This window comes from Mercenaria mercenaria, chromosome 5 (assembly GCF_021730395.1).
Source record: "Mercenaria mercenaria strain notata chromosome 5, MADL_Memer_1, whole genome shotgun sequence".
In the NCBI taxonomy this organism is placed as follows: domain Eukaryota; kingdom Metazoa; phylum Mollusca; class Bivalvia; order Venerida; family Veneridae; genus Mercenaria; species Mercenaria mercenaria.
The window spans coordinates 35627860-35641744 of record NC_069365.1 but is presented as its reverse complement, the minus strand read 5'-3'; the positions used below and the strand labels follow the sequence as shown (position 1 = coordinate 35641744).

At 33.6% G+C, this 13885-nt stretch overlaps 1 protein-coding gene across 3 annotated transcripts in view; it reads left to right on the top strand.

Annotated features, from left to right (window-relative positions):
- LOC123558263 (meiosis-specific nuclear structural protein 1-like) overlaps positions 1-13885 on the top strand; it is a 43263-nt gene that overhangs the window by 15053 nt on the left and 14325 nt on the right. For all 3 annotated transcript variants that reach the window (XM_053543181.1, XM_053543182.1, XM_053543183.1), the window contains 2 exons: positions 10794-10910; positions 13239-13355. In XM_053543181.1, the coding sequence (XP_053399156.1) occupies positions 10794-10910; positions 13239-13355 (234 nt within the window). The remainder of the gene's footprint in view (positions 1-10793; positions 10911-13238; positions 13356-13885) is intronic.

Sequence of the window (13885 nt, the reverse complement as noted above, 5' to 3'; positions counted from 1 at the left end):
TCAAATATTATCTAAAATGCCCAAATATAGTCACGGACTTCGAAAACGCAACAGTGGAGTAAGTTGTTTTTTTGCCAAAAAAAAGCAAATTCACTGCTTGCATTGTAATACATTATGGTAAAGGTCAATCAAATGTAGTGCTTTTGGTACTAACCTTTTTTCAAAATTGAAAGAATAATGAAGGTATCATAGTCTGGTAAAAGCCTTGCTCCAGAAAATGAAAATAATGAGCCAAATGGTAAATTCGTTTCTATGTCGAATATGTTAAACCGGTGAGCGGGTCGGGTGATTTGGAGCTGAAACCAAAAGAAATATTTAAAGTGTTTTTCACCATTTTAAATGTGCATTCAATAAGTTGATGATATATCAAAATATTTCAAATTCGCCAAGTAATGAAGACATTATTGCATGATTCTTTCATTGAAGGAAAATGACACTTTTGCCAAGTTGTTTATAAAAATGTGATTAAACACACGCCTGAATCTCTTTTATGTTACCAATTAATTATATACTATCCCAGCCGCTTGACCACAAACCTTCAAAATTGACAATATGATTGGACATGTAAAGTAAATTAGCCATTTTGTTTTTTAGTGTCGATAGGTCAGTGTCACAGGGACCTGACCATTGAATACTATTCCAGCACGGTTTATTCAGACCCACTTGACCCAAGACTTAAAACTTAAAAGCATAATTGGGCTGATAAATTTGATTACCCCTATTGTTTTGGAGGTCACACTGAACCTTAAAAATGGTTTCTGCTCGATAATTTGAGAACCACCCGGCCCATTATCTTCAATCTTGATAGTTTGATTGGGCTTAATAAGTAAACAACCTTTATTGTTGCTGGGGTCAATAAGTCAAAGGAAAGGGCACAGATACCTGAACCTTGAAAACGGTTTCCGGTCAGTAACTTGAGAACCTTTTATCCAGTTTCTTTAAACTTTATAGCATGACTGCGCTTATGGAGGAGGTAGATGACACCTAGTATTTTGGGGCTTAGCAGGTCAAATGTCAAGGTCGTAGTGATCAAGGAGCTGAAAATGGGACATACCCTCAAAGGGCCATACGTGTCCTACAAACAGCTTTTGTTGTATTCAAACTTTCGAATATGTTTATCTAAGAACTACAGTACAGAGATACATATAGTGTAGGAAATTAACCAGCATATCATGCTTATTTTGGGGGTCAACTGGTCTACGTCTGTAAACAGTAACTTTTATATACCAAAATGATTGTCAGGGTCTGCAGAATACGAAACAAAATTTCATTTTAATCAAAATGGTCGGATACTCCAGAAATTCAAGATGGCGTCCAGGATGGCAAGGTCAAAGGTCACCTTTATGTCAAAAATATTATTAAAAGCGTGTAATATCTGCAATTTAATCCTCTTTTTTTTCGATTTTCACCCTATAAAAACTTTTGATTGAAAGAAAACAATCATATCACTATTAAACATCAATAAGGTTGTCCACTGCTGGTAGGGGGATACAGATATGGTAAATTCGAAGTGGTATTCACCAACCTGCGAGGTCACGAAAATCAACATGTACGTTAAGGGGACGCATACTTTGAAATTAGAAAAAAGTGGGTGGGGTATTATAAAATTTACCTGCAAAAAAGTACAAGGTTTTGGTAAATGAAATGAATACTGTTTCAACTGTTATAAGTACACAAAGGATTGCTCACTAAAATAAAAATGAGAAAAACTGAAACAAGAAAGTTATTGTTGAATTACATAAGACTTCTTGTGTACATTCAAAGTCAACAATTAAGACTTTTTGGTGCGAAAATAATAGTGCTTCACTTTGTCCAAACATTTATCAATGTCCTACAGATTCTAATTTAAAGAAAGAATGTGAAATAAGTTCACTGTCTTGCTTTTCATTTGGCATATGTGAGCTAAAACACATTATTTAGTTTGTTTACAAAGTAGTGCATAAGAAAAGATACGGTGGTCAAGGAATGCCACATTACAAAACTAAAAGAGTATATTCCCCTTAATACATTAAACATTTATCATTACAGAAGTCTAGTGGCTTACAATAAAGGCCTAGAAATGTTGCCATTATTAAGTTTTAACTTGGTATTCATGAATTGCAATGCACTTAAATATCAAAACACATTCAACAAACTTTTGGAAATGTACTGTCTTAAAAATCCCTAAAATAAGGTATGAAATTTTGTTGAGAGGTCCGATCAATGTGTATATGTGCAAAAGCAACATTCTAATCTTGTTCACAAAAGTTACTAATACACAGCAGGAATGTCAATGATCAAAACTGGACGAATATACAGTTATCCTCATTTTAATGTCATTTATAATTTGTCCTTGAATTCTCCACCATACTTTTCATAACTCTGTTTGCACGAGTTGCACGAGAATGCTGTCATTCACGTAAAAAAATGGGGTCAAATAAGTTGTAAATGCAATATCATGTAAACGTAGTTAATGGATTATGCAGTTCAAGATAAACTTTATCTCATAACGTAACGAACATGTATAATGTTGTAACAACAACTTTACTTACACTAATTTAAGTAGCAGTCGGTTTATAAGTGACTTTATCGATTCATTTTGTGTTTTGTTATTGTTGTCAAAAGTATAACGGAAGTGCCTCACAACTGAAGCGGAAACCAGTTTGATGCGCAAAGTAGTCCACTGTAGGTAATATTTTTTGACAAATGTCCACAGAAATTAATAATTTTCTAATATTAAAGACGAATATCTGAATAGGATTCATTATTTGATAAGAAATTATAATCATCGACATGTTTTTTTTAAAAAGCGTACACGTGCTGACACCTAAGTTGTCTCCCGTTGTTTATTAGAGTAACCTTTCGTCCGGCGCAGTAATACATTTGCAGTGAATCGCCGAGAAGTCGTGGGAAAATTAAAAACCATGTAAACAAACTAAAATTAACCACCTTTTCAAGATGAATTTCAAGTGATCGGCATTATGCATTTAACCCGCCTGACCTGTGTAGCATTTTAGATATCTGTTCTAAGGTATTCATTGTGTAGAATGTCATGCTATGCCCTTGCAATGCTAATCCCACTCTGTTTTTTTTGTTTACATTTTTTATCAATGAGAAATATGGCGTCCATCCCGAGATGAACTGACGTGGCGTTAAATTTTTACATGTTTAAGCAAACCTGGTGTGTTAGAAAGAAAATCTCATCCCTTCAACATTATTTGGAACACTGTTATTGTAAAAAACCTGTTTTTTCCTTATACAAAAGCTTAATATTTTGTGTTGAATGTACTTTCACAAACACCTCTGTTTTCCTATTACATTCATAGTACCACATCCTTATGCACAAAATACTGAATATTACAGGTGTCCATCAGTATTATATCAGTTTAGGAATATGTTTTTTATTTTCCCACCATCGATTTCTTGAATATGCACCCCTTCCGCATTGCTGTATGAACTGTGAATGTAGCAATATGCGTCCCCTTAATTAGATATGTTTACTTTACGTCACAGCCACAGATAACAGTTACTACAGTGCATTTACAAATTAAACTGAAATATGTCGAGGTTTTATACCTAGAATATTTCGAAATACTGGTCATAAAACATACATTTAGGATTTTAATTATTAGCTAGAAGGTTACACGCCACTAAACTTGTATTAGGGGTGCATGATGATAAATTTTACACGTGACTATTTTAGTTAGCAAATCGACATAAAATAACTAAAGAACCCATCTTATTACCATTATTCTTTTCATGTTACTCACAAAATTTTGTACATATCATTTGTTACATACTTTCATGTATACATATTTAAAACATAAGACGTAAGACTGAACATCAGCGACAGTATTTGGTGAGAACATACAGTACTGAAAATGAGTAATTGTAACTGATATGAAAACATTTAGTTTATACTAATTTATTTTGGCTCGATTGTGATGAAAGCTTTAAGCTTATTTGAACCCCTCTCGAGTCCGCTTCCTGGAAAACCCAGTACTGGTGTCATATGAGAAGTCATGGTCGTAACCCCAGTGGGGCTCGAACCCACGACCCCCGGGTTGAGCGGCCGGCACCTTAACCACTCCCCTCAAAAACATGGAAACATTAAATGATTATATTTTTAGATAAACAATTTACATATTGATACAAACTTTCTGTAGTGGTTTGTGGCTCATAACATGTGATAATAGCCAGCAGAATAAAGTTAAAAGCATTTTTTGCGTGTATTTTCGCTTGCACAGTTACTCTCATTCCGCTGTAGAAGTCATACATTAAACACATGGATATAAAATGCAACTACAGTTCAATTGTTTTGGAAGGTGATTTATTAAAATCACATTCTCTATGTAACCGCGCAGAATTTAATCAGGAATGGATTGTCTCACAACTATTTCATATCTACCAACTGTCAATGTAGTCCAGTGAGTAATGATTTACCACCTCTAAAGTCATTATCGTTACAGACCGGAACATTTGGCCTACTCTAACACCTTATTTGAGGCAGCCGTGAACTTGGTTCTTATGCCAAGTAAAAACAGTCCATCATACTTTGAATATATACGAATAGTGCATTGATTAACTAATGAATAATTATCGGCTGCATGTGTTAAATGCACAACTTTTTACTTTATGTGAGGTTTGAATAACTGTATATATCACCAAAGTAGAGTACTTATCTTATTGACAATTTGGTTAGCCGAATCAAATCCTGAATATATTTAGTTTTCTAATTGTTAAAGCGCTCGGCCATTTTTGGAATAGATTCTTTGCAGAAATCATCTTCCATCTGTACTGTACTTTGATTTTGTTATCTACCAATATATGACGGTGCTTACACGTCGTAATTAGATTAACAGCATTTTCTGAATAAGACAACTTGCACCCGCCATAATGAACATACTTTTAGGTGATATAAAAACATTGATTCTCCACTAAACATCCGAATTGGTGAAACGCCTGCCCCACGCTCTGGCACCAGATCAGAAAGAAAATGCCTCCGTACGTGTTATACTCTACCCCTAGGTATTCTATAAGAACCATGGTCATGAACGGGAAAGTGCACTAACCCGTTTCAATCGTACATTGCTCAACTTAAACGTGCAGTTCGGTGAATGGTTACCTAGTATATTGAACAAGCGATAATTTATCTTCCATCGTGCACCAGTCACATTGTCTCAATATTTCATATTGCTAAGATTATCAACATATTTCATACTTTCGTCAACGTTACAGAAAAAACTTGCTTGAACTTCCCTAATGAACATCCGGTCTAGAGGTCACGGCAGTGCGCACATGTTTGGCGAAACGTAAACAAACAAAAACAGATTTTAAAAAAATCACAATTTTACACTAAAACTCGAAATGATGAAATTTATCTTGTATATGATCTTTAATTTGAAATCGTACATTGGCCTGCATCTGTTGTGTTTTTTTTATTCATTTTGCACATTTTGCTGCATTTTCACATTTTAGCGAACACGTGTAGTAAAATGACGATTGACATACATTTTTACAACAGCCAATCAGAATGGTTTTGTAATCTAGAACGGAACTTCACCAGGGAAGTTCAAGCAAGTTTTTTGTGTAATGTTGAAATTACTATAAATTACGCGCTGTTTTTCTAAGATAAGATGTATTGAAAAAATGTGACCGGTACACAATGGAAGATAAATTACCTCTTGTTTGATATCCATAGTACACAATTACCCCACTGCGTGTTTTAGGTATGAAATGCGCGATTGAAACGGGTTAGTATATTTTCCCGTTCACGACCATGGTTCTTATAGAATACCTAGGGGTAGGGTATAACACGTACGGAGACATTTTCTTTCTGATCTGGTGCCAGTGGCCCCACGTGTGTATTTGCTAATACAACTTAAAAATATGTTGAGCCATTTATATGTGTCTCACTATCGTACAGGAAGAAAAAATCGGATTAAATATGTGTTTGACACAACTGAGCAAACTACATCTTCATAATGATCTTCATATGGACGATTTGGACGTATGTATGACAAACAATTAACTTAGTTTTCCTATTACCTATTACTTTCAAAAATTAAGTAGAAACGAATTTTCCTGGATAAAAAGACTTTTGCATAAAATGCGACTGTAAATTGTTTGTCCCTTGAACATCAGACAGATTATAAGTTATCAAACTCAGAGGAAGCCAGAGAACCACATACATGAACATAATATGCTTTAATATTATGTTTTAAAATCCATAAGTTGTTATATTTCACCATGCAGCGATCAATATTTTTACCATGCAATTGAAAAAGCAACGATATTGTCTCATAGGCGACATTATATGTATAGTACTCTAAATCAAAATAGATACTTACTACCTTTTCCAACCGAGTATCATTAATATTACCATACAAGTTTTTTAGAAAAACTCACACACATTAAACAGTCACACGTTTTTTATATCACTAAATGTATTGTTTTATGAACGTAACGATAAAATACGGATTATCAGATTTATGTTTGTCTTTTCCACAATAGATGCGCTATATAGACATATTCTTTACCAATTTTAATTGATCAAGCCTTTGGTTGACTTTTCCCCATGCCTTAATGAAGTTGTGTGATTACTGTTCTATCACACTATGAGAGGCATTTTTATGATTGTTTTATTAAAATTGTTAGATTAAACTGATATGAATTGGGATGACGTGGTAGGCGTATTTTTTCTAAAGCTTCTTATACAATAATGAAACAAGAGCTTTCATTATTAGGGACAAATGCCTGTGGACCGGACACGAACAAACCATGTTAACCTTTAACCTGTGTGTATGGCCTTGACATTGGAGCTAGGAGTCTGGTACTTCTGCATGGCATGGCGTCTTATTATGTTGAACATTTATGTAAAGTCATTTTTAAAATCTCTTTAAAGATAGCAGCGTTACAGCCCGGAAAAGAATTCGGACAACGGACGGGCGGAGCAGACATTGCAATTTTAGAAAAATAAATAATGTGTTTTACTGCAGGATACGGCAATATATTCTTTTATATCTCTGTCTAGATTATAAAACCGTAACAGTAGTTCATTTTCTGATATCAGTTATATTTTTGATTCAGAAGCAGGGCCATATTAGGGGCTGTAATTGAAATATACATAACCATTCTTTGCGTCATGTATTGTTATGTATATACAATAAAAAATAAACCAAGTATAATTTCTAAATTTTCATAAAAAGATGGCAAACTCGAGGGTCAAATACATTGACAGTCCCGTTAGAAAAAGAAACAATTAAACGTCAAAAGTCTTCAACAACAAATGGTTTATAGAAGAAGTCATGAATAGATGTTAAAGTTTGTGAAATTTTCATCATTTCCTTCGCTGATGTGGTCACCGAGCATGGTGTGATGTAAAAGTAGCTAAACCTTGCTGATGACTTTTGGGTTTCACTAAATAATATTATTTGTGATATAGCATCTTCGCATTTATTGGCATACCACAAAGGACCATGCACTTGAATTAATTGAAGCTAAGTTAACGTTTGTACAAAAATAGACAATAGATACGTTACCGCCACTTGAAACATTACAAATGACAGCATGTGTCCGTTTTTCAATCTAAAACTACTTTTAAATACAATGTACTTGAATATTTTCAAAGTGTTAGCCACTTAATTTGTTTTCATTGTTTATGTTTTTAATATTTCATACCTTTCTAAATTAATATTATTTTTTGATTAAATAAGTAACTATGTTATGACTTTTGATTACAAATAGTGATTTGAAGACTTTACGTTTTATAAGCCTAAATTATGTCAGCATCTTGGTATGACATGTCAGTTGTATGATTGAATGATGCCGCTGTGACTCGTACATATCAAACCAACAAAAACGTTACTGATCAATTTGAAAGTAGAAACTTAAACATTATTATGTATACTGACAGAAATTGAAATATTTCTTCGAAAATGTGCATTTATTTTAATTAGTGAATCAATTTTGCAATTCCTTAATGCAGAATAGTTGAGTGAATGTCAGTCACAAACTAGACAAGATGTATATAATTATATGCTCACGTTAATAAACATGTGATTTAACTTGATATCCCAGTCACACATACGACGCGGATAGCTACGTCTAGCCACGGATAGAAACGTAGTAATCATAGTACCTAAGTCGTACCTCAAAGTAGTAATCAATCCGTACCAATCTGTAGGGCTCAGGTACGGATCGATAGGGATTACTACGTTTCTATCTGTGGCTAGACGTAACTATCCGCGAAGTATGTGTGACTGGGGAATAAACAAAAAATAAGTAACGTGTCTATTTAAAAAGAAAATTTGAATTCAGGATGACTTAATATCAATCTAAATACCGACTTCATCTACAAAAGCAAAGAAACTCTAGTATTCATTCCCTGTTATAAAAGCATTAAACCGCAAAATAATGTTCTTCCAAGTTCAGAGTTAATTTTGTTAGTTACCCAACATTTTAATTTTCAAATTTAGTTGAGAATCAATGAAATGTTGATTATCAGCCCGAAAATAGCTTATTGCATTTCGAAAAATTTACCCGGTATCTATTGGCGAGTACAACATATATGTGTATTACAATTCATGTACATAAAATAGAAACAAAACATCACATACTAAATTCCCAAATCTGTATTGTGTTAGTAAATTTGAACTAAACGATAGAAAGAAATTTAAAATCACTAACTTATTCTCATTTTTAATGTTTTGCAGCTTTACAACATTTCAACATTTCAGAAGTGTTAAACGATGCTTTATGTACATATCATTAAGGATAATGTGACAGCCACGTCATTCATTATATTCTCGTTTTGACAAAATTTAATGCTTGAGTTAGGTTGTAGCTGGATATGTATTGTACGACATAAATATATTATACAATGGATATGCAGAATGTTTTATTACCTAAATTTAACTATAAAACAAGTAAATAAGTAAATATTGTGTTACGTGACTGCCGCATTATCCTTAATGAACTGTAGCTGATTACATAAAATTATCATGAAACTGTGAACAAGTATATATTTACCAACACATTAAATATTAGACTTTATTGTAATACATGTCCAAACACACTTTATAAGATACTGAATTACCTAATTAGGTCTCTGATTATACATTGATTTTTTCGTTCTGACCTTGTATACCTAGTCTTCATCTGAGCTTAGGTCCTCAAATTTAACTAAAAGCATTCAAAGCGTTTCTTTCTTAACAAACGCACTTTCCAATTAGTTACTGTAGAACAATCATTTGCTGTCTTACAAAATGAAAACATAAAATTTATAATAAATACTAAGATGGTGTTACTCAAGAGCTTCTTACTAAACAATTGGTATAAATGTGGTTATTTTTTTGCTACAGACATGCAGTCCGCCATCTAGGATATCTCCATAGAAACTAAAATTTGTACATTACTAATACATGTTTTGTAAACAGCATACTTCGGTCTACATTTTAGTGTAAATTTTCTCCAATTTAGCATGGAAGCTTCCGCATAAAAAAGAAAATAGCCAGATCACAGTCACATGTTTTCTCAAAAATTAAGTTTGACCTTGAATTTGACCTTGACCTTGGAACTATAACTAATATCTTTATACATCAAAATAAAGGGCATATAGTAACAATATACAGAAAAGAAGATTGGTACTTCTATCTTTTAATCTGTGAGAGATATCAATGAAAGATATATATTAAAGCATTGTCTCAAAACTGGCGGCCATCTTGGACGCCATCTTGGATTTCTGGAGACTCCGACCATTTTGGCCAAAATGAATTTCAGATTAATATACCACAGTCCTTGACGGATATGTTGTTGTATAAAAGTCACTGTTTACTGACGTAGACTGGTTGGATCCAACTAACTGGTCTTCGTTTCCTACACTAATACTGATAGACATAGCTTAAGAAGCGCAACGCCAGATTTTTTTATTATTATATTTTGTCTTATTTGATTTGAGAGATGAAAAAGATCACAGTAGAAATATATTTATATAAATATTGCAAGAATGATCTGCACATGTCAATAGAACCAACATCTAATGATATGTTTCTAATATTTCCTTGGTATGATATTTGCAAATCAATATGTTTATATCCTTTTATTCGTCAGAAAACACAGACTTGCAATTTTTACTTGCCCTGCTACTTTAAAAAGTATCTCTATCGTCTTTTGATTAAGAATACGAATCATATGATTTATTTAAGAAATAATAAGTTCCCAAACATGGTTTGTCGTAGAATAACCCTTGTTTTGAGTTCTTATGCGTAAGAATATATCACATGGGCTGTATGCCTAAGTGATATATTCTTCCACATAAGAACGAAAAACTCGAGTTATTCTACGATAAATTACACTTGGGAACTTGTTATTTCGATTCTAAAACGACACACCAGTATCAACAGTTTTAGAAAAAAATGGTAACTACTTTTTATGACCGTGTTACGCACCTGGATCGGATGACGTCATTGCACGCATTTGGTTTATTGCAGAATAACCCGAGATAGATTCTGCTCTACATGTACGTAGGTTATTTGCTGGTCGTGTTAGAATTTAACTGAATAAAGGACAAAACATTCTATTATTTTATAGTTTTGTTTCTGTAAATTTAAGGTAGTAGACCCGTAATGACAATCGAATTTTCCGTTTGTTAAAATGTTCTTTGCGTGCGATCTCGGCTTCCTTAGTTATGAAAAAGCAATTTTCTGTCACGGCCATATGCCGAATTGGCATTCGATAATACGTTATTAAGCAGACATTGCCGAGTGTCATCATGGGTCCATTACATTAAATAAGAAAATGTCTATTTGTTTCAGTTTAAACCAAATTATTCGGTCTAAAGATGGGCTTGAAAAGCAACATCATGCTGAAAAACAACATTTGCAACGAAAATACGAAGAGGAAATACATGTAAAAGAAGAAGCTTTGAGAAAGTAGTTATGCTTATATCAGTTTATGATATTATTCCAGAATATACTAGTAACATCTTCCGAAATGCTTCTTTCTATTGATGGTATTCATATTTCTATTATACCAACTCATTTTGACGTTCTTTCTGATTTGCTTAAAACAGGTCATGTCGTGATGACTTAACGTAATTGCAGAATACTATTATTAACTTTTACTTCCTCCAATATCGGCGAGTATAACATATTTACATCCATACAAAGATATTTACATACAAAATATTTACATACAAAACAATATGCGCAAGCATAACAAAGTCAAATGTAATATAGATATAGCATTGAAAATGAAACATTGTAGTGCAGCATCATCCTTTAAATTAATAAGACATCACGTATTACACGAATTTGCATGTTATGTTCCAACAATAGACTTAAATCACGAAATTAAACTTAAAGCGAAACCATTAAGTCTATTGTCAAATTATAACAACTTTTATCACACATTACGTGAATCTCAAGTTACTAGAAAACCCAACATTGATAGTTCAGAACTTCTTTTTTGTCACCTAGTAGGCGAAAATCCATTCTCGCATACCAGAGGTCTACCGTGGTTCCCCGGATGAACCTCTGGCATATTTCGCCGATATTTGTGGTTTGGTTACATTACAGGTAAAACGTTCCAGCCAATCAGCGTCGTTTCGCGACAAAATGTAGCGAACCAATCAAAATCGTCCGTGAAAAGCGCGACCGCGTCCTTTCATATCGATGCCGACTTACGAGGAATATTATTATATCTTCAGGTAAATTTCTTAACATCGAATAACAGAAATAAATCTTTATTAATCGCAATCATGGAATATCGCCTTTATCCATCGTCAGCAACTACCTTGCTTACATATTGTTTGAAATTTCAATTCGGCGTGCCAAATAGTGGCGAACATTGATTGGCTGAAACTTCTCCCGGTAGTAATTACGAGTGCGAATGCTCACCAAATAAACGACAGAAATAAATCAGAGGTTCGTCTCGGGATTTTGAAGAACATCTGATGGATGAGAATGGCGAAAATCGAAATACTAGAAGCCTTAAGCTCTAAAGCTATCGTAGATGTGCATGGATTATATACCGTGTGTACATATCTATAACTGATATAAGGTACTGATATTATAGGTATTCACCAAATCACTGTTAGCGTTCAAATTAGCACATTTTACAAATTTTTATAGCACATGTCGGAAACTTGAGTTTATTTTCTTCTACTTCAACAGCCGTTTGTAATAAAAAGTCACATTGCTCCATCGGTGTCAATTGTATAAATGTCAGGTAGGCATCAAATCCCTTACTTTGCATAATAAAACACCATAACATTTTATGATACTCGTGGTTTTTACTGCAAAAGCAGAGTTTATGAAGCACTCAATCATTTGTAGCACAGTCGCATTTGAGGCATTTTGTGATGTATTTTCTTGACACATGGCGAGATATTAAATTAAGAAGTTTTTTGCAAAGGGGGAGTAATCTAGGGTTATTTTTGGCAACAATCCATAACTTGCAGGACTTATCTCCCTGCAACAAAGCGTTCCTGATGAAGGGACTTTTGACAGAAGCACATTCCAGGATTTCTAAATTTTTGGTTTTTGAAACACAGTTAAATAATTTACGTTTCCATGCCCCTTTTGATGGAAAGATACCTTCAGCAAGATAACCATCTAATATATTGCACAAGTTGTATTTTTGAAGAATTCTATAGATATCTGGAATGAATCCGTGCGATTGACAATCATAGTTCATAAAATGAGTCAGTCTGTTGTTAAAGATATGTTTAGCAAGGTAGGCATCCGACAGCCTACACAGCTGTCCAAGAAACTGCAATTTTCGGATTTCAATAATAGTCTCTATTGGTAACTTATTTATGGCTGACATTGAAAAAATGGTTGAAGTACCAGCAGGAAAAGATTGCATGTTTTTTAGACAAAATCGATGAGACCTTTCCAAACGGCTAATGTCGGGAGCTGAGAGCGAGGTCCATAGTTCACATCCGTAAAGGGCCTTGGGTATGACGTTAGTCGTGTATACTGTCCTTGATGTAATCGGGGTTAACCCCACTGGACTGATCCCGCTGTTAAGGATACTCAGATAAGTTCCCCTCAGTTTGTTGCAAGCATCATCAACTACGTATTTGGTTGTAAAAAATGAATCGGTTTTAATACCGTGATGGACATAACTCGTCGTTTCGCATAGTATGGTGTCTCCTTATTTGAATGTACGTTGTCCACCAGATAATTCACTTTCATTACAAACGAGTGTCATCATGGGTCCATTACATTAAATAAGAAAATGTCTATTTGTTTCAGTTTAAACCAAATTATTCGGTCTAAAGATGAGCTTGAAAAGCAACATCATGCTGAAAAACAACATTTGCAACGAAAATACGAAGAGGAAATACATGTAAAAGAAGAAGCTTTGAGAAAGTAGTTATGCTTATATCAGTTTATGATATTATTCCAGAATATACTAGTAACATCTTCCGAAATGCTTCTTTCTATTGATGGTATTCAACTTTCTATTATACCAATTCATTTTGACGTTCTTTCTGATTTGCTTAAAACAGGTCATGTCGTGATGACTTAACGTAATTGCAGAATACTATTATTAACTTTTACTTCCTCCAATATCGGCGAGTATAACATATTTACATCCATACAAAGATATTTACATACAAAATATTTACATACAAAACAATATGCGCAAGCATAACAAAGTCAAATGTAATATAGATATAGCATTGAAAATGAAACATTGTAGTGCAGCATCATCCTTTAAATTAATAAGACATCACGTATTACACGAATTTGCATGTTATGTTCCAACAATAGACTTAAATCACGAAATTAAACTTAAAGCGAAACCATTAAGTCTATTGTCAAATTATAACAACTTTTATCACACATTACGTGAATCTCAAGTTACTAGAAAACCCAACATTGATAGTTCAGAACTT